This window comes from Thermobia domestica, chromosome 3 (genome assembly GCF_964235325.1).
Source record: "Thermobia domestica chromosome 3, izTheDome1.hap1.1, whole genome shotgun sequence".
NCBI lineage: Eukaryota > Metazoa > Arthropoda > Insecta > Zygentoma > Lepismatidae > Thermobia > Thermobia domestica.
The window spans coordinates 143,461,511-143,482,805 of NC_137456.1; the positions used below are offsets into that span (position 1 = coordinate 143,461,511).

The 21,295-nt window shown below is 33.3% G+C and overlaps 1 protein-coding gene across 3 annotated transcripts in view; it reads left to right on the top strand.

Annotated features, from left to right (window-relative positions):
• The window catches only part of LOC145680782 (proton channel OtopLc-like), a 159,797-nt gene that overhangs the window by 112,763 nt on the left and 25,739 nt on the right, over positions 1 to 21,295 (top strand). For all 3 annotated transcript variants that reach the window (XM_081751784.1, XM_081751785.1, XM_081751783.1), the window contains exons 3-5: positions 12,072 to 12,273; positions 15,845 to 15,953; positions 18,222 to 18,342. In XM_081751784.1, the coding sequence (XP_081607910.1) occupies positions 12,072 to 12,273; positions 15,845 to 15,953; positions 18,222 to 18,342 (432 nt within the window). The remainder of the gene's footprint in view (positions 1 to 12,071; positions 12,274 to 15,844; positions 15,954 to 18,221; positions 18,343 to 21,295) is intronic.

The following is a 21,295-nucleotide window of genomic DNA, read 5'->3' on the forward strand; positions in this document are numbered from 1 at the left end:
ACAACAAAGTTGTATTCTGAATATACTTTAATACGCATTTGAGAAGCTTATATTAAAGTCTCAATCCATCCTACAAGAATATTTTCCGAGAAATGTAATGGCCAAGTCTGTTGAAAGACACTTCGAATTGTTTTTAAAAATATACGAGATACTTAATACATAGACACATACATAATATATATAATTTGTAATGAAACTGAAATATGTATTTGCAACACTTATAGAAATAATAATTCAATTAATATTAACTATAAAATAATATCAAAATAACAGATACTAAATTAAATTTGAATTTGTCATTCTGTTTACCTCATCATCACAGTAATATTCGGACATCACGAAACAAAGTACTATAAAATATCCTCAAAAGTTATTTTTTCCCTTATGTTAATACAGTTAGTAATATTTAATAGCAAACACACGACGATTTATAACTTCTTTCAAGTGATTCGGCGTAGTTATTACAATTTTCATGGTATAGTGCAGAGAACTTTTGTTCCACGCTGTGCGCAATGCTTTTTTCAAACCTTCCTTCATCGTAATTCGTACATATTGACCTACAATTTTTACATTATATATTCGCGATTCGTTCCAAAGATTCTCAACGGGGTTAAAGTCGGTACTTTGAGATGGAGTTTCACGCATTTTAGGACAGTTGTAAAACAAGCATTCCCTTACAACATACACTTTGTTTGGAATCAATATCTAAATAAAATTAGAAGTCCTCCTCATTTGCAATTTTCCGCAATTTGGTGAAAATTTGTCCTAAGAACGTTAAGATGTAGACCTATTTCTTTTGTCGTAATCTCGTCAACACCTGGTGAACATATATAACATAAACCATTACACTTCCTCCACCGTGTTTTACAGTAAGCTGCAGGTTATTTGTATTTAGCTCTGTATTTACTTATTGAAAAAACATTATTCTACCCCGTACCCATGCAGATTCAATTTAGATTCGTCAGTAAACAACACATATTCCCACCAATTTTTGGGTTTATCTACGGAAACTCGGACAAATTTAAGTATCTTATGTATCTTAATTTGGATAATATACGATTTCTTTCTAGCTATTCTATCATTATACCCTTCCCATACTAACCCACACAGCACAATATACTGACCAGACAAAACATTGTCACCGAAGTCGTTGAACGCTACTGGATGTTCGAAACTTTGCACATTAAGAACATTCTATTGGTATCGGTAACCCACTCCACAATATTTTACAAATGCAAGCAAATGAACAGAAACGTGAAAAACACGACTAACGTCTCTCGTTATTACTTGCCTGTCCTGATACTTTCTTCTACTAGAAACAAATGTCAAAGGTAGCATACGCTACTTTGTAAACGAATGGTGGTCGGTCAAAAATCAGTTCGGATTTTCGTTTGTAGGAAGATTCTAGCCTGAATTGGTGTGATACACATACCTCTTTCTATTTAAAAATATTGTGAGATATTCAATATGCAAAATTCAAAATGGCTACCATGATATACACACAATCATTCAACGCAGTTTTTACTCCGATACCAACTTGCAACATTTTTGCTTTTCCTCCGTCCAGGTGTCTCTTTGTTACTACTCTATTTCGATACTTTTTTCTATTAGCTATAAATGTCAAACATAGCACACACTATCTCATAAACGGATGACGATGAATCTAATGGCGGAATTCAAGATGGCTTCCATGATTACCACACTTCAATCAATGCAGTTTTTGCAATAATACCAATCGCAACATTTGCTTTTCCTCCGTCCACATGTGACGTTATTATTGACCTGTCCCAATACTTTTGACTAACCCTGTATAATATTCACACGTATGTTCTTATAACAAAGTTAAACAGGTGCTCTCCACAGAATGTTTTTCACACTAATGAATATCTTTATACTGTGATCTAGTGATGAAAATGGAGTTCCGGAACTAAGGGGGCAGTCATTATTGGATATAGTCTGATTGGGCTGTCACGAGAATGAAAGCCCAGAAAGACGGGAGCGGAAAGAAATTTTCATTGGGGAACCGACTTAAGCATGCGCGTCGACTACGTGGCTGCTCCGGAGCTCCGGCACCCACACAAATAATCTTGCGTTTGAACCCGTTTCTCTTGCGTTTAAGTCAACCGTGTTACCAATTGAGCTTATGTATCCCCAGCTTATCCTTATAGTACCAGTAGATTTTACTTTATCACAGCACAGAGATAGTGTTCATAAATGATTTTAACTAAAAATAAATCAATCAAATATCGAGTATCCCTGAAAACATATAGGCTAACATGTCCCGCCATTGATATGCACCCACATAAGTTTTGGAAAGTCGTTTAAGCGATAACGTTTGTTGCAGAACAAACAACAACAAAACAAAATCAAGATCACCATTGAAGTTTTCTATTTGTTACTAATAACCACTGATATGCTTCCTTCTTTTGGACAAACACTTCCGTTTTCTAAGAGGATGCCATCGACTCGTGCCCCCTGCTTTGATCTCAGGCTTTTTGGCCGCGGAGCCGTGTTTATTCGGACACTTTGACCGGGCTCTTTTCTCGTGGGGCACTTTTAACATAGCCCTTTTGACTGGGCTCTTTTGTCGTGGGGTCCTTTTAACACAACCCTTTGGACTGGGCCCTTTTGACGCGAGGCCTTTTGTCGTGGGACACTTTTGACCAGAGCGTTTTTCATTCGAGCCTTTGTCCTCTCCCTTTTGTCCGGGCCCCAGTAAAATAGAAGTTAAACAAAAGATTGCATTGGACTGCGATATATGAGTAGGGTTGCCATATTTTTTGATCCAAAATACGGACAAGCCTTAAAATGATGACCCATCAAAGGCACGATGCCCAAACATAGAATAAATATTTTGAAATTTCTTCCCCCAAAATCGCCTTTTTAGGTTATCTCACAATTGTTTATTGTAATTTAAAACACTATTGGAAACTAACATGTTTCATTTTTTATTAACACAAATATAATAAATCGTGCAATTAAATTATATATAAGCCCTATTAAATCTAATCAAAAGAACCCTGGAATGGATAAAATGAGACTTTTTAAAAAACAACCTACTTTATTGATAGTGACTAAAATATAAGTTATATATGAGGAACACACCGTTCTTTTCGACCAAGATTTTAGCGATTCCCGACTCGGAAATCTCCGAAACTGTCAAATATGGACATTTTCCTATTTCATGTTATGTTCGATACGGACACGAGCCCAAAATTACAAGCAGTCCGTACAAAATTCGGACATATGGCAACCCTATCTATGAGTATTAATAACCTGTTGTTATGCTCCAATTGAATCAGCTTTATGAGAGGAAGGACAAGGGAGAGGGAGTACCGGTATATCCCGTTCGCCTTCTGAGTTATAATCAAAAACATACATATAACTAATACCTTGTTCCAGTAATGAAAGGAAACCGGTAAGAATACTGTGTATTGTAGTAATGATAAATGACCCTTTGAAAAGGACGGAAATGTTGTCTTGCCACGTGAATATTGATTTAAACCTTAGTGCAGTGGCGGACTTACCTATGGTGCCGCCCCTAGGCACGATTCAGTCGGCCGCTCCCCTGTGTTTCGCGGATATAGGAAACATCTCAACGTAATAGGCTATTTCTAATTTTCCATTATTGGCACGCTTTTATCCATGCATTTGTTCAAGAAAGGCATAATGAATATAATTGGTTTGAACTTTTAATAATACGTTTTGAGAGTTTTTTTTTTTTAAAAAAAGATAGATAGATAGATAGAGAGATAGATAGAGAGAGAGAAACTATAGCTTTATCTCAACGTTGTTGTGCCTTAAAGTTCTGGTCCTACTCTACTATACAAAGGACATACTTTGACTCTACCCCTATAATTAAGAAATTTGTTTATTTTAATTTTCCTACGTTTTACGCTCCTATTATTTTCCAAAAATATATGTTTCAAAGAAATAAAATCGTAAAATAATCACAAAACATCAAAAACTGTGCAGTAAGACCAGGGCCGGATTTAGCATTTTGGCGCCCCTAGGCCCAATAATTTTTCCGCCCCCTAATCTGGTTAAAGTTACTTTCCTAAAAACCTTTATTAAAAAAATATATCAGGCCTATATGTTAAGTTATGGCTATTTATTTTTATTTCTAGATATTTTTTTAATTTTTTCTCTCGGCCGTGCGCCCCCTGGGAGCTTGCGCCCATAGGACCGGGCCTACCGGGCCTATTGGGAAATCCGGCCCTGAGTAAGACTGATATATATTACAACTTTATTGTGCTTTCTGCAGACTCAGACTACAACTACCAGGCAGTAAGACCATCGGACTACCTGCGACACAAAATGCGACGTTGCCTTATTAACTACGTGGCTATGAACTATATAGAAGGCTATGCTATAGGCTATTATATTAAAGGCTGGCAAGGAATAATTTATTAATGAATTTATAAAAATAAACCCTCCCAATGAAATTAAATTGAGGGTCAACTGTAAGTACCAATGATCCTATAATTTACCGTTAAAAAAACTTTTCCGGCTGCCGCCCCTCAAAGGCTGCGCCCCTAGACACGTGCCTGTGTGCCTAATGGTAAGTCCCCCACTGCCTTAGTGCAGCATATAAAAATAAAATGTGCAGGCCACTCCTCCGGTGCTTGGGGTCCCTGGTTCGATCCCAGCTCGCACCGTGTGGACTTTGTGGTGGACAAACACCGTGCTCGTGGGTTTTCTGGGGGTTCTCCCGTTTCCCACTTTCTTCATTCCACCCTTTCATTCATTTCTCATCATCACAGTCTCCTTTAGCCTAACCGGCATACCCGTGGGACGTAAAACTTACAGATTTCATTTCATTTTCATTTTGCTGTCTAGAGTTTGAAAGATCTATAATAGTTTACCACCAATATGCGTAGCGTAGTTTCTCAGGCTATGTTTGTAGAAAGTCGAGCATCCAATCAATAATGTGTACAAAGGTTCACCTCTAGTGCCTGGGGTTCTTGGTTCGATTCCAGCTTGCGCCAATTGAACTTTGTGAACCGTGTTCCTTGTTTTGTTTGGGGTTCTCCCGTTTCCTACCACTTCCTTCATTCCGTCATTTACGTCATTTCTCACCATCACCGTCTCCGTTAGCCTAGCCGGCATAATCGTGGGACGTAAAACTTAAAGATTTTATTTCATTTCATATGCACAAAAAAAACTTCCTTGACTAGTGGAAAAAATAAAATTAATGTACGTGCACTCTTTTTCTCTGTTCATTTTAAGCTTTGCGTGTATTACTTCGTAGTAGTGATAAATATTATAAATTGAATAAGATACATACAACGGCATGTTATTTTATCTTAGTATGTCCGTTATATGTACATGTTTCTTAAAACTCATGTCTACCTTTGTTAACCGGAAACCTATCTTTAACTGAACTTTTGCAAGTCCAATTCTATTCCACTAAAGACAGGTTTTACTGTATATATGTAGTTATTAAATGCAAAGTATATATTTTGTGTATGATAGCGAACTTTAGTTGGATACACTTAAAGTTCGACCACTAAACATAATATTGCTCTGAAATATACGTATACAGTATTTTTAAATGGAGATATATCTGGAGAAACTTTCACTTCTGCTTTCTCTATGAATGAGTTTTTCAAAGACTGGAGAAAGTGAAGGGAAGCTATGACCTCCATGTGACCTTCATTCTCACGGTCAATCTTCCATAACCATACAAGTGGTGGATGCAGAAAACAGAATACTAAACAGAACATAGCATGTGATTATCCGCGGAAGTCGCCCTAATTGTGTTGCTATTTTTTGTTATCTAAAACACTTTCTCAAGCAGCTAAGACTTATAGCGGGAGGGGAAAAAAAAGTCCGTATACGTTTATAATACATCATAATTACGTAACATGCATAAAAAAGGGACAATACAGACAAGGTTGTTTCTTCCTTAAACGAATGATAATTGTCCAGAGTGCAATGATCTCTCATCTACAGTACATTTAGCAAGTACGTTTCTTTGTGGTAACCTAGAAACGGTAGTTCTTTTGATAATGATTTCCTGTTTAAAATGAAATGAAATCTTTGAGTTTAACATCTCACGATTGTGCCCTCTAGGGCAAAGGAAACGATGGTTAAAGCAAGCGAATATCGATGGAAAAACTGATGGAATAATAAAGTAGGAGGAAACAGAAATACTCCGAGAAAGTCCACGAAAACATGATTTCCTATGAATATTCGAGGGACAGCAGTGTATACACAGAGCAGATTCATTAGATGCATCATGAACTCTTCTTTCTTATGTATTACCTTTTAATAAAAAAATTTAAACTACGCTTCCTGGTATTAGACGAGTCGCGAAGGAAAGTCAGCTTCATACGTCGATTACGTATTGATTACTAATATAATTTTTCTGGTTATCTTGACGAAACTCGATTCATTCTTGAAATAATTTATCTTGAACTAATTCTACAACGGGTCAACACTGAAAGCTTAGTGCTCTTACTTGAAATCATAGCTCTCACCGTGTCATGAAAGTTGCACAGCCTAATGACATACCACACGAAGATCACTTAGTCAGTGCATTGCTTGGCTAGTATTGTCACTTCACAAAGTCTTCCATAATCGTTCACTTACGCTTATTGTCCTTAGGTTACAAGCAGGGCTGTATTTACTTATGGCCCAACATGGAACAATGATTTAGGGAGGCATACTTTATCGGACTAGATATTCTTTTTTTAATGTTTCAATTCTGGAAAGTACAAAAATTTGCCGGCAAACATAAATATTGAGGCAGCAGCATTTTCTAATGACCCAGGGCGGAAAAAATGTTAAATATGGCCCTGGCTACAGGGCATAAACTTTGGACATTAAACTAAAGATTTCATTTCATTTTCATTATATAAAGAATTCGTAATTAATTTCATTTTATATAATTTTGGATAGTAGGGTTCTCAGATTGAAACTTGGAATCAACTTATACATTACACTACTTATACATAATGTTCATGTAAACTGAATAAATATTTCGGAAGTAACTCTACAGTATGTCATGATTTATGATTTAATGAAATCAGAGCCATAAAGTTTAGTGTGGTGGCTCGTAAATTTTATTTCTTTGATTTGATATATATTTACCTCAATCGATTTACATTCATTAAAATGTTTTGTATTAAATACAGTATAAAAAGTTGTCTGTACAACTGCATGTAAAATAATAAATACAACTTAATAGTTAAATAACAATCTAGACACATATTTAACATTATCGATTTAATTTAGAACTATCTACATAAAGTTATTCACAAGCTTATTAATTCTACAGTAACATTGTTCGAGAGGAATAATTTTAAAATTATTTAGGTAAAGTTTAAAAATTTCTGAAGATCTTTTATTTCTTTTAAGTAATAAGTCGTGCAATACTTCCACAATCCAAACAGGAGGCATGTGTATACGCCGTGATTGGCCGTAACTACAAGATCGAAACTGACCCAAGAGGTAGTGTGGCAAGCAGACTATTCAACACGGAGGTTGCCACTTCGTCAGGAATTCAGTCAGGTTTTAGTGGCAGTGACAATGAGTGCTCAACGTCTTACACTTTAACTGTTACGTAGTTCGAACTCGGGCATTACGCTGCGGCAGCAGCCCAAACCATTTGTTACGCGAAAGGTGAAGATGCAGTAAACTATAACACAGCAATTCGTTGGTTCCAGAAATTTCTCCAGCAACTCGTTGATTCCAGACAGGGTTGTAAAAATAGCGAGGTAACAAACTTTGAAGTCATACGACACGTCATTGAGGAAAATCTTTCAACACACAAACCAACTCTGAATGTTCCAGTTTACTGTAGTGGGTCGATTTCACGAAGTCAGTAAAACCATTAGGAGCTGCCATATGAGTTGACCCCACCTCAGTTTCAGAGGACAGTAGATGTGTGCCGAGAACTGCTGCAGAATCCTGAAACGAATTGTCACATGCGACGAAACGTAGGTATTTTTTCCGAACTCGCAATGAGCAATAAACAGTGGTTGAGCAAGGAACAACTTCCAGAACCGGTCGTCAAACAGGACAATTTCGAGGATAAAGTCATCCTTTGTGTATGGTGGAACTACGAGGGGGTAATTCACTTCGAGTGCGCTCCTAACGGTCATACCATCAATGCTGACCTTTATTTCAAACAGTTGGAGCGTTTCCTGCACATTCAACTGGAAGCGCGCCCTGATGCAACATGATAATGCAAAACCACACTCGGCTCGAAAAACGCAACAAAAATTCGGAACTTGATGGCATCGAACTGATTACACACCCAGTATATAGTTCTGACTTTGACCTTTCGGATTATTCCTGTTACTTTCCATGACATACTTAATGAAATCATGGAGATCACCAACCAGAGAGAAGTAAAAACGACAATGACTGGCTTTTTTTGTTTCTAAGGCCAAGACTGGATATCGACTTAGATTCGAGAAATTGACAGGAAGTAAGTGAACTGAATTATTTGCACGATGTAGTTATAGCCTATAAGATTCTTCAACAGTATTATTATTATTGCTATTTTTTCTTTAAAATGTAATATCAAAACCTTTTAAAGTTAAGATTACTTTAAAATCTTAACTTATCCATGGTTATCGTATTCCCATATTTCTGTACTTCTATGTATTTCCCCTCATAATGAAAGGGAAATCCAATTTGATTTACTTATACGAAGTGTCCCACTTAAAACTGTCACTCCTCACTTCCATATCAGCACATACGATCTCTCCAGATGTTTGAGTCGTTCTATTCACAATTAACAGAAAATGAAAGAGAGTATGGCTACTTTTAACAAGTTGGTGCCATCGCCGACACATCCAACCAGAGTATGGTCCAATCAATGAAATGTTTTCCGAAACCAGGCTTGTCAGCAAAAACCTTTTGCTTCCGTGGTCACCGGACTTAACAACTTGTGATTTCTTTTGTGGGAGCTCTGAAAGGCAAAGTACACGATAATAACTCTCAGACGATAGACTAACTGAAAAAGAGCATTACAAACGAGATAAATAACATCTCTCCTGAAGAATTACAACGTGTTCCTCAGAGCATGCTATTACAAGTGCATCAATACCTGAATGCTGTTTAATGGTACCGGTACTTCCAGCGTTTGTTATAAACTCATAAAGTTTTACATAAGGAATTTACCTAAGAATAATACGTACAGCAACACATGCTTAATTTTGTGATATTTACATATGAAGTAATGTAAAATGTCTTTTGCGTAAAAGGCAGATAGATAGTGAGTCATATCGGTTTTATGTGAGGCGTCTTGGTTTAGAAATAGCTTATTTCTAGCTATCTAGTTACGTACATATTTTGAGAACTACAATATATCATTTTATTGCCCAAGGTCATTGAGATATGTTCTAGTTATTAAAATAAATATTCGTAATATCAGCAAAACATTAATGTAGTAAGGTTAACACCTTGGAGTACAGCACTTACACATATCAGAAAAAAGTTGACACAAGAAACATATTTTGGGGGTAGCCAATGGTTCAGTTTCAGGGTCAGAGAAGTATAAGCTGTTTTATTTAACAGTGGGCAAATGATGACAATCAGTGACAACGTTAGAGGGGCAAGGGGGCCGGGTTACTGTCCCAAGACATATTGTATTGTCATGAAGAACATCAAGTAATATAAAATTGCTATTTTTGGTAAGGAAAATGTTATGAACAATTACGTTAAAATAATAAGAAATAACCTTAATGTACAATCTTTCATCAAACGAGGGTCTAAACGCGTTCCTTTTTATGAAGTAGCAGCATGAATAGAACGAAACTACTTAGGAGCGTTCAAACAGAAATTGTAGCAGATCTGGAGCCATGAGCTAAAGGAATGCGAACCATTTGTAATATCAATTTCTCCATTAAACTCTCTCACAATACTCACAATACGTCAAATGCACATGTTACGTTAAACAGTTGTCATATTTGTGATAATTTCAATATACACTAGAAAATTTTACCAAGTGATACTTGTTCTCTTACTCTATATCCACACTGACGTTATGAATGCTGTGAATTATTCCAAAATATTCTGATTCTACAAGAATTTTAGTTAAGCCACTAATGAGTAATTCAAGATCTCAACATAATTCTCACGACAACTTAATTTAATTTAATCGTATGTGCAAATATAGGAATTATTTTCGACTTAAATCGTTTATTAAATTTAGAGCTTATATAATGTTGTAATATAAAAATGAATTAGATATACGTTCGGCCAAAAATTTGTACATAATAGATCTTGATGTTTCGGGTCGTTACCCAACTCTTTTTCTAAGGACAGAAGGTGAGGCATAGAGTTGGAAAGGAATAAAGATGAAACACATGGAAACAAAAAATCTTCGTAGAAAGAAAGCAAGCAATCGAAAAAAATGTTTAAAATCATTTGCAATAGCATTTTTCTAAAACTGTGCCAAATGCGAATAGTCATAAAATGCGTCTTATAATGGACACCGTTTACACTCGTATTTCGTAAATTCACGAACTCGAAATAGGTTTTGTAAAATTACTCCATTTTTGGTTTAAACTTCTAGTATTGAATTGTGGTATTTGTATTCTACCAGTAAGTATTATATATTATGTGAATCAATAATTTTTCTTGTTAAATTATTGTCTTCTGTCTAGTTGTACCATAGGCGAAACTTAAAAACTAAACTAATTACGGAATATCAAAATATTTCACTAGCATTTACACTTGTCTTCAGCGTTGTTATATTTCAGCAAACGAAAGTAATATAGCTCCAGATAGAAATAGATGTATTTCACTTGAGAAGATGTGAATTTACAGAACTTCGTATATACAAAAATAAGTTAAAATTTAATTCGCGAATTTTCTCTTTTCATTTTATAAAATGTTCTTTAGTTTATTTCATATACAATATACATACATGTATTCACTTCTGCCATGTTAAGAGTTCAGTATTAAAGCTCATATAAGTTGAAATGTTAGATGTTGTAAATATCTAAGTTTCCAATTTTGCAAACACTGAGTTTCGTGAAAATATTTTAAATTAAAAATTATTGACGGAAGATGTAACAGAACTTTAGAATGTGACTGCACAGTAAAGTAGTAGAAATGGTGTTATGACAAAAGAGCTCCGAAATGAATGTAGGAATGGATACAATGATCTTTAGACTTATTTCTGTTTGATGGTAATTTTATTTTTCGAAACTAAAACGTTAAAGCAACTCCAGCATGATGGGGAAGAAAGGTAATTTGTCGATTTATTGAAAGAAAAAATATAAATTAATTATTTTCTTCCTGTTCATCTTGCGATTTTTTAATTTGTAAGGAAAAATAAGTAAACAGGGATGAGATGACTATGGTGTAAAAATAAGTAAAAAGTATAAGGGTTTCAATGTAAGATCAGGGTAGTAACAAAATGAGCCCCAAAAACTGGATGTTCCTTTTCCCTAGTTTCGACCTTGTTTTACTGAGACAAAGACAGAGCTGCTACTGTGTAAAACTTTCCTATCTTCATATCCTTCGTTCAAAACTACGAGGATCCAACTGTTTTGAAGTAACCTCTCTCTTGTAACATTGAAACTTTCGCTAACCAGTTGATTTTGGGAGTACGATTGACGACAGTCTCTACGACATCTCAAATAGCGTCAGTCTCTCTTCTTAACAATAGTAATTTTAGCAATAGCGAAGCTTTTGTTACAATTTGTTTTCTAACTTGTCTTTGAATGTTTACTCGTACTGTTAAACACATTTCTTATGCTTTATTGCTTTTGCTCTTCGTTTTTCCTTCGTTGGAAATGGATATATTTGACAATATGCCGTACTTGCGATACTTAACTGGTTTAAGTACACTCCAGATTATCTTTATCAGACATTTTCAGTTTCAACACGAAATCAAGAGAGAGTGTTCGCGATGCTTTTCTTCCTTGTTGAGGCCTCGAGCTTCTTCTCTACTAGACTTAAGTCCAGTGGTTCACATGCAGAACGAAGTACAACATTATTAATCAAAATAATTAACAATACTAATAATTATGTTAGTAATTGCAGTATATACTCTAAACCTATAAACCTACAAAAATTAAAATAATTCTACTCTGTATTTTTTTCAGCTCCAAGTCTAATATCGAATTTGAAAGGAAGTCACAACGATTTATTCTCTGGAAAAAGATTCAGTTTTCAACACCGAACAGTATCCGACCTTAACCTTGCAGCGGGTTCAGCAAGCGTCGACGGACTCTCAGAACGTTCTTACAATACCAGCAACCACGATCCACCACCATCAAGTCCCGAAGAAAAAAGCAGGATGTTCAGGTAAGTTTTATTACTTTAGGATTATGCTTCTTGATCTAAATCATTTCCTAAAGCTAAATACGAGCTATTTTACTTATTTTAATGGTTTTCATCAAATCAATATTATCACTAAATAATATTTACGATACTATTTTAAGCGATTAAGTCTTATTAATAAGAAAGCTGTACGAAAAATAATGATCCTAAGTTAGCAACATGAACCTTTCGCATTATATATATTTCACCGATTTAAAACAGAAAAATATGCAGAATTCTTTTAAATGGTACATACTATATGCAAGTCAGAACTGGCTGAGTTCAGAGATATCAAGAAGAATATATTGAACTTAGAACGACTATTAGTAACTTTTAATTATTTTTTATTAAATCATTATTCCTAAAAACAAATTTTACTTTACATCGTTTCATACTAAACTTAACACTTTTCTTCTTTCTTTTCTTTTTCCTTTTTTTTAATTATGGGCATTCCAATGCTAATGTGACTTATTACATTATAGCCAAAATTTGCATTTTGAACATGTGTGCTAAGTTTCAATATTATTATTTTCTTGCTTTGTTATAGGATGTTACCCATTTTGTATTTTGAATTTGTGTTTAAGTTGAATTATAATGTAATATCGGTGTTGGAAATGGTATTCGGAAGTATGTAAAAGATATTAACAACTAGACGAACATTTTTAGAATTCTAATTAAATATGAACAGGAACATTATTAAAACTCGAAATGCAAAATCTTTCCACTACTGCATCATACTGAAGCAGTCATTTCTAGCATTTGAAAATGAATACTCGATGAAACACTGTCTTTAAAGAGAAATTTTTGTTATATTTTCGGAAATGTATACTTTTGTGTTGAATGGCTTTACTAAATCTAATCTTGGTGCAGCTCAATTTTTTTCTTGCTTTTCTTGTGAAGGATTACATATATTCCTGTTCATGGAAACTGGTAGAAACTAAGTTACATAAACAGTGGCAGAAGTTCAAATTAAGACCTCCCTTCACCGTAACAATTCTTAGCATCATCTTGCTTATTTTCTCTTGTTTCGATGAGCTCGACAGCTAATCATAAATACTAAGTGAACACATTTGTCAAATTCTTTCTGTTACTAATTATACCATATGGGCTTTCAAAGCTATAGGAAATAGAAATCGCTACAAGCAAAATAAATAAATAAAATAAAATAAATATATAATACGAATGAAAATTGTTTCCTTTTGTTGTTATTTCAGTTTGAAAGTTTTGTCATCAATATTTAACTGAGAACCTCTCTTAGGAAGAATGTATATTCGTGTGAGGAAAACTGATTTTCTCTTTGGTACTACACTCTATATAATATTTGATTTTGTTTCCGACAGAAATTAGGAACTTTTACATATGTGCATGTGTTTAGAAGTGGTTTATTTTTCTTGTGAAGGAAATCCTAATTTTTTTTTAAAATTAAGACTAGAAGAGAAATTGTTTAGAAATTTATATTGCATATCTTCTTACTTTTTTAAATCCAAAGGCGAATAGGATCTTTCTAAATTATCATCGGTTTCTCTTAATTGACATAATGGAAGAGCTCGATATATACAAGTAAATCCATTAGATTTCTTTATAATTCACGTTTTGAGTTTTTTAGTAACTTGCAGTTATTAGAATTAAGTTTTAATTTGGATAAACGATATTAAAGAATTTCATGAATGATCACCATATATCGAAGCTTAAAATAGATTCTTTCTTGAATAAATTAGATTTTTCATTCTATTGACAATAATTTGATTTGACTATGAGCTTGCTGTGACTTCCCTTGAGAAATCTTAGCTTCTCAATTCATAGGTAATAAAAATTATTTTTATATTGCTTAGTTTTCAATTAAAATGCTATGCTCTTTCGATACCTAGTTAGGGCTTATTGTCTCGTGGTCTCCTTCCTTGTAGTTGTGGTGACCGTGGGGTAACAATCGTGTCAGCTAACATAGTGCAAGGAACAGAAAGAATTATATCGATTTATCATTACCAGTGCATATGATGTTCCACCTTTTAGGTCATTTTTATGTAGAAAAAGTAATTTTTTGCAAAGCAAGATAGCTGTTGAGAAGAAAATCTAAATAAATAAATAAATACACCAAAATTTTAGAAATGCATGCTAATTTACTATCCTAAAAAATTCCAATTTCTTCAATAAATACGTATAAAATGAATCACAGTTAAGCTTTTAATACATTGTGAGGCTAGAAGAGAACATAAAATACATGAAAACTTGTTCTTGCCTTTTTTTATGAGTAATAATTAGATACTTCTACCGTTAGAAACAGCATTTGAAAGGTAAATCATAAAAGTTTAATTGCATTAAAGAAGAAATGACCAACGTGCACAGAAATTTTCGACATACAGAATATTTCTCTCTGTTTCTTAGCGCACAGATAATTTCCTCTTCGCAAATTTCTAGAAATAATAAAACAACATATTAACTTTCAGTTTTAGTCAATCAATAAAGAACTCAAACTAATTGTGCCTTTAATTAAACAAAGGGATACCATTAAGAACTTTATGAACACATATTATCCAATCTTCAGTGAAAATTAATGTGTACATGGACAACAAAACGTTAGTGCAAATCAGATGGCTTATTACGTGATGTCGTATTTCAACCTTATTGGTACTCTGGATATATAAAAATTAATCACCAGTCTCTTCAAATGAATCTTATACAGAATTGGTTCACTATAAACATGATTATTGCAATAAAAGGAAAACAATATAACATAGCTGTGAAGACTGCGAAGTACTATGAAGAAGGGTCAATAGCAATTGGTCTAAATTTGATAGGAGTCCTTTGGGCACCCCTTACTTCTTTCAGTTAGTACTAATAGGTAATTCTATTTGTTTTTAGAACAAAAAATAAGGAAATTTTTAGAATAAATTATCAAAAAGACAAATTTGCAACATAAGAGATAATTCAAGAAAAGACCATTACAAAACTATACGGACAGTAAATAATACAGCATAAGAAGTAGGTGTTGGTAATTTGGAGACACATTTTGAGATTTCTTGGGTGTCTCTGCGAACTCGAAAATACGTGAAGCGATTTTCGAAAACGTCTTTAATTATGAACGATACAAGTTTCACAGATCCTGAAGTCAATCACCAAAGTATTTTTTCACAACACTACTGGGAGGGAAGTTTCAGTGCGAAAATTTGAAAGAGATAATAAAGTTTCTTTAGTCATTTGATCTTAACAAAGAAACCTGAATAAACACCGGATTAAGTAAACACAAAATTATTTCGTTTATCAGTAAACATGTCTGTGAGTTTTCTTTACGAAATTGTTAGAATCTGTGGCTTAAATCTGATTTTAAAGTAATCATACCCTACTTCTTCATTGAAAGAGAATTTTAAATCGGAAGAAGCCATGGAAGAAGAAACCTACAGTTATTTTGATGCTCTTCAAATGATCACTTTAATGTATGCAGTCCACGTTAACTTTAAGTATGACAAAGTAATTTCATTTTTAATCTTAACGACTGAGTTCAAAGTTAAGTTTATATGACATATATTTATTAATTATGTTCTTTCGTGATTTATTTCAGGGGTAACCTGACAGTAATACTCAGTTGTGTATATGCCGTTTTTATTGTTACTTTGGGTGTTGTCATCTACATTGCCGACTTGGTATCACGGGAGACAACGATGGCAGAGGTAAGCTTTGTGTGACTCAATATTATTAAATTGGTATTCCCAATTATAGTAGTTTGTGATAAAAATTTGCTGGTACAATATGACAAAATATATAATTACATTTCAAATATATATACTGGATTCTAGTGACCATATTTGTAAATTTAGCTCACTTATATCTTGCATGTCAGTAACATTATTATATTAGCAGGTAATTAAAAAAAACATTATACAGAAGTCTAACATACAATATATACATACAAACAAAGATTTTTACAATGCGAGTTAGAAAAATTCTGCAAATACTGAAATCTTGTGTATACTGTGTATATTTAAAGTTGTATGTTAGTTTTACTACTTACATGTTAAGGTAATCATTTACTGAAAACAACGAAAGAAAAAAGTGCTATGTGAAACATATCGTAACGTAATTTTCAAAGAAGTTATATATAATTTCCTTTTAATATTTCTTTGTAAAGTTTCTTGAACATACTGCGTAAACACATTGAAATTTATAAGGAATGAGTAAACTTATAGAAATAAGTCAATATAAACATTACTTGGGCTATTGTGTCTCAAATGAAGTTAAATTTTTATGGTTTTCAACTTAGTTATATTCTGCACATTAAAAAATATACTGAAACGTTCGGTTATTATTACATCTTAATCAGACCATGAAAAAGAGGAGAGAGGACAAATAGAAAATTGATAAAGAAAATAGAATCTGTCTGTCAACTTAAGTCAGTGTTTCTCAACCTTTTTGAGTAATGACACAATTTACTGAAAGCTCACGATATCACATATTTGATTTTTATTATTAATAATATAAATTATAAGAATAAAGTTTATAAGTTTATATAAAGTAGTGACTCTATGTAGTACTGAAAATTGCTACCATCACTGAAGATATTGACTGGTGAAGTATGTCTCAAAATTGACTTTTACTAATTCTTGAATGCTTCATGATTTTTAAATTGTAAAATTTCGCGACCCATCCTACAGGACTGTGCGATACACCAATGTTTCGCGACACCCCGGTTGGAAACTACTGCTCTAAACTACCATATTGTATGATAGGATGGAAGAGCAGCACCATTTTCCTATATTTTTCATGTTTCTATACGGTCTTGAAGACATTTTATTGAAAAATTGGACATAGGGATCAGTTAATGTACGTACGGAAGAGCTAATGTTGTTCGATTGCTTAAATACTTGTACTAACAATGACAAGATTTTCACTACTTACCTGCTTTATTTTGTTCCTCTTTCTGTTACCAAAAGCTTATATACAGAGTGTTTCAAAACAACACCGACAACATTTGGGAGGTGATTCCTGACACCAAGATAAGACGAAAAGTATAGACCAACCTGGGTGCACAAATGCTTCCTTTCGGAGTTATAGGTTGCCAAAAATATGAAAAAATGAAATTTAAAGGTCCATAACTCCAAAACTGTGGGGCCTACCATAGTCGGGTCAAGATTTCACTTAGGAACTAATATGTGCCCTACCCAAAAATACATGTTTCAGAATCCTAAGGTACTCACGCAACAATTTTTATAGAGGGTGTTTTTCTACGGTCATATAACTTGAAGTACTCATCAACTATCTCTATAAAAATTGTTGCGGAAGTATCGCAGGATTCTGAAACATGGAAATTTGGATAGGGCACCTACTAGTTTCTAAGTGAAGCCTTGACCCGACTACGGTAGGTCCCATAGCTTTAGAACTATAGACCTCTAAAGTTCTTTTTTCATTTTTCGGCAGCCTATAACTCTGAAAGGAAGCATTTGTGCACCCAGGTTGGTCTATAATTTTTGTCTTATCTTGGTGTCAGGAATCATCTTCCTAACGCTGTCGGTGTTGTTTTGAAACGCCTTGTATATTGCACATTCTTTTATTGAATTAGTTAGTATTTCATAACTTTCATCCTTCATTAGTATACTATTGTTATGAGGTGATACTCAACCATGTATGTATCTTATATTTTAATTTGATGCAAAACTGTAGTAATAACTTCGTTCTATTATTTATCAATGATATTTTACAATCGTTAAAATAATCAAATGACTTTTTAAGAGGAAATATACTTAATGTTAGTAACATTAGATAAAATCAAGAAAATTTAGAAATTGAATTTGTGTTAGACACTAGTATCATAGTAATATTTTTTTAATTAAATTTTGGAAACTATCTATGTATTCAATACCTTATAAATTTATTTATTTTTATTTTTTTTTTTTTTTGTCATGTATAGATAAATAAGTTTATAATAGAAATATTTTTGGCAGTCTTTCAGCATATACCTAGTAACTGTTGGCCTAGTGTGGTTGATATTTTTGTACTCTGATATCAGAAGGTACCTGAATAAAATGAAAATTCAGACCGGTAGTGGCACTCCAGGAAAAGACGGTAAGAACTAAAGCCTATTATAAATTCATATCAAGCTTATAGGTTTTGTAGTTTATTTTGGGTACTTTACATTGTTCCATTAATGAATATACGTTTAACATGATCAAGTAATAAAAAGTCCAATAATTTTTATTTCTAATCTTTTGTTTGTTGTCATAGAAACAATTTATATCTATCGCTGAAAATACAATAGTACCTAGAAATATTTGCATCGATTTAAACATTTTCTGTTGTATTCTTTTCTTAATTTTTGTAGAAAACTTTCATAAAGCATAGCTTGAACAAAGTGACAGATATATTTATTATCAGCTGAATAAATATAAATTTTACAGCATTTCATTTCCATGTGTTGTATATTCTTTACCGTAAACTAAGACGATAAAATATAATTCATCAAGATCACATCACATGGTAATTCATGACAATATTACGAGCGGTGATGATATTTAGTAAGAGACAAGCAAAAAGGCTAATAATCACCGCAAAAAATAGCAGAGTTTCCTTCTACATGAAGAAGCGCTTTCGAAAGAACCTTCTTCCATTTCCAGCTTACTTAAAATTCAAAGAAGATTTAAAAACATGAAGGAGAATGTGGAAATATAAAAAAAATGGTTAAAAGGACTAAGAAATGTAAAACACAAATAAACTTTTTTTACATTTCTTAATCCTTTTAACGATTTTTTACCTTTCCACATTCTCCTTCATATTTTAAAATTTTCTATGAATTTTAAGTAAGCTGAAGATGGAAGAAAGTTCTTCCGAAATTGCTTTTTACATGCAGAAGAAAACTCGGCTATTTTTTGCGGTGGGTATTAACCTTTTTGCTTGTTTCTTACTAAATCTATCAAGATAATTGTACGTCAAACGAAAGAGTTATTAAACTTTTAACTACAGACAAGGCAAGTGCCTATATAGTTTTTCAGATATTCCTCAGTCACAAAAATCAACATGAGGTGGTTTCTTAAATTATCCCTAATCGCTTGATTTCTTTCTGAAAACAGTAATTGTCTTAGTGTGTAATTTCTCAAACTTGTGTTAGCTGAGATCATAAACGCTAATACCAAAACATTTTCACTAAATATTTTTTATATACTACATTTTGAGCTTTTTTTAAAAAAACAAATTCTGTGATGCAAATTTTTGCAAGTTGTCACTTACTAATCAATCTATATGGTTAGTGGTTGCAAATTGTGAAGTAGTTCGTCTTGGTACATTTATTCCTGTCAGCCAAGTTTTTAATATGTTAATTTACTAAAACACTGAAACTAAAATACAGATAATGAAATTCCAAATATATAATAAGGGAAGTTTCTTATCTATATACGAAAAATGTTCGACATTGTAAATATAGTTGGAGGCATTAAAAAATTGAATATAAAATTTATGCACAAAACAAGACAGACAGAGAGATTGAAGAAAATTAAATACAAAGCAACTGTTGTAACATATTTAAGATAAAATTAATAGTATCATTGTACAATAGTAAACAATAGAAATTGTTTCATACTCACCGCAATAATTATGAAAATAAAGTAACGTTTTCGAAGATCACTGCCCTCATCATCAGCTTATGTAAGTCTGAAAAAGGTTAAAGAATTTTAAGAAACGTGTGAAAAAGGCGAAGGGATGAAAAGATAATTTGAAGCCACTACAAAACTTCACGTCGCAGAACACTGTGGCAAATAAACCATCATTGGTCACTTGTAATCACTGATCATCTCAATAAGGTATTTTTGTTATGCAGATGATTCTCTGATTTTCTACCAGAATGACCTTGACTTTTAGAAAAAATGCTGTTTCATGAATTCAATCAGAAGTACCCTATAATTAAGTTCACTATAGTAACATGAAGATAATAGTACGCTCAATTTCTTGGATATCATCATAAGAAGGCATGCAAATAAATTTACTTCAGTGTATCGTAAAACTTCGGCCGGTACAAAGTATGAGTTTCAAATCATTATATTCATGGCTTCAGAATATTGAGTTGAGTTGATTTTGAGTTTAACGTCCCGTTCAGCAGCGAGGCTATATGAGACATGGACCTACTGATTAACGTGGAATCCGAACCACATGAACTCCCGCCGGGAATCGAACCCGGGGCTTCAGAAGATGAATATGTGGAAAAACATTTTTAGGAGAGCCATTGTACTATCACGTCTTTCCGATTATCTCAAACAGGAAATTCAGTACCCCATAAAAACAAGACTGGAAAATGGTTTACAAAAGTCTCATTAATCAAATGGTCAAACAGATTCAACAAGAGACTTACAGATGTTGTACTCAATAACCAAGAAAAACTGATACGGAGAAATAGATTGGCGTTCCATTGTTTCCACATGTTTCTGCAAATATAAAGAAATTACTACAGAAATTTATTAGTACTTCAGAAGTTCCTCCAAAATCAATTGGGAAATACCCAACAAACTTCAAATCTTATATTACCGATTATCAACAATCGAGTGGACAGTGTCCAGTGTGATAAATTGTTCATAGGTAAAATGAAAAGGAATATTTGTACCAGAGTAGTTACGTATGCTTGTGCTACCAGAACTTTTAAACCTCAAGAATTATGTGGACTGTCACTACACCCTAGGGAAAATACATATAGTATTGTTAATATCTGTTTAACAATAAATTTATTAAACGAAAGCAAAAACTACAACTGACGCAAAATTAAGGAGTCTTTTTACATTCATAGATTAATCCCTATACTTAATCTGGATAAGGCGAAATTATGGAGCAATCTTTTTACCATACATTGCCGCCATTTACAAAGAAGAAAGAGTACTTATGTGGCAGCAGAAACCAGTGACTAGCTTTACAGTGATCAATGATGGTTTATTTGCTCAGTCACGTGAAGTTGTGTCGTTGCTGCGAATTAAGTTTTTATCCCTTCACCTTTTCCACATGTTTTTGTATTTTTACACCTTTTTTACCTTAAAAAAATGTA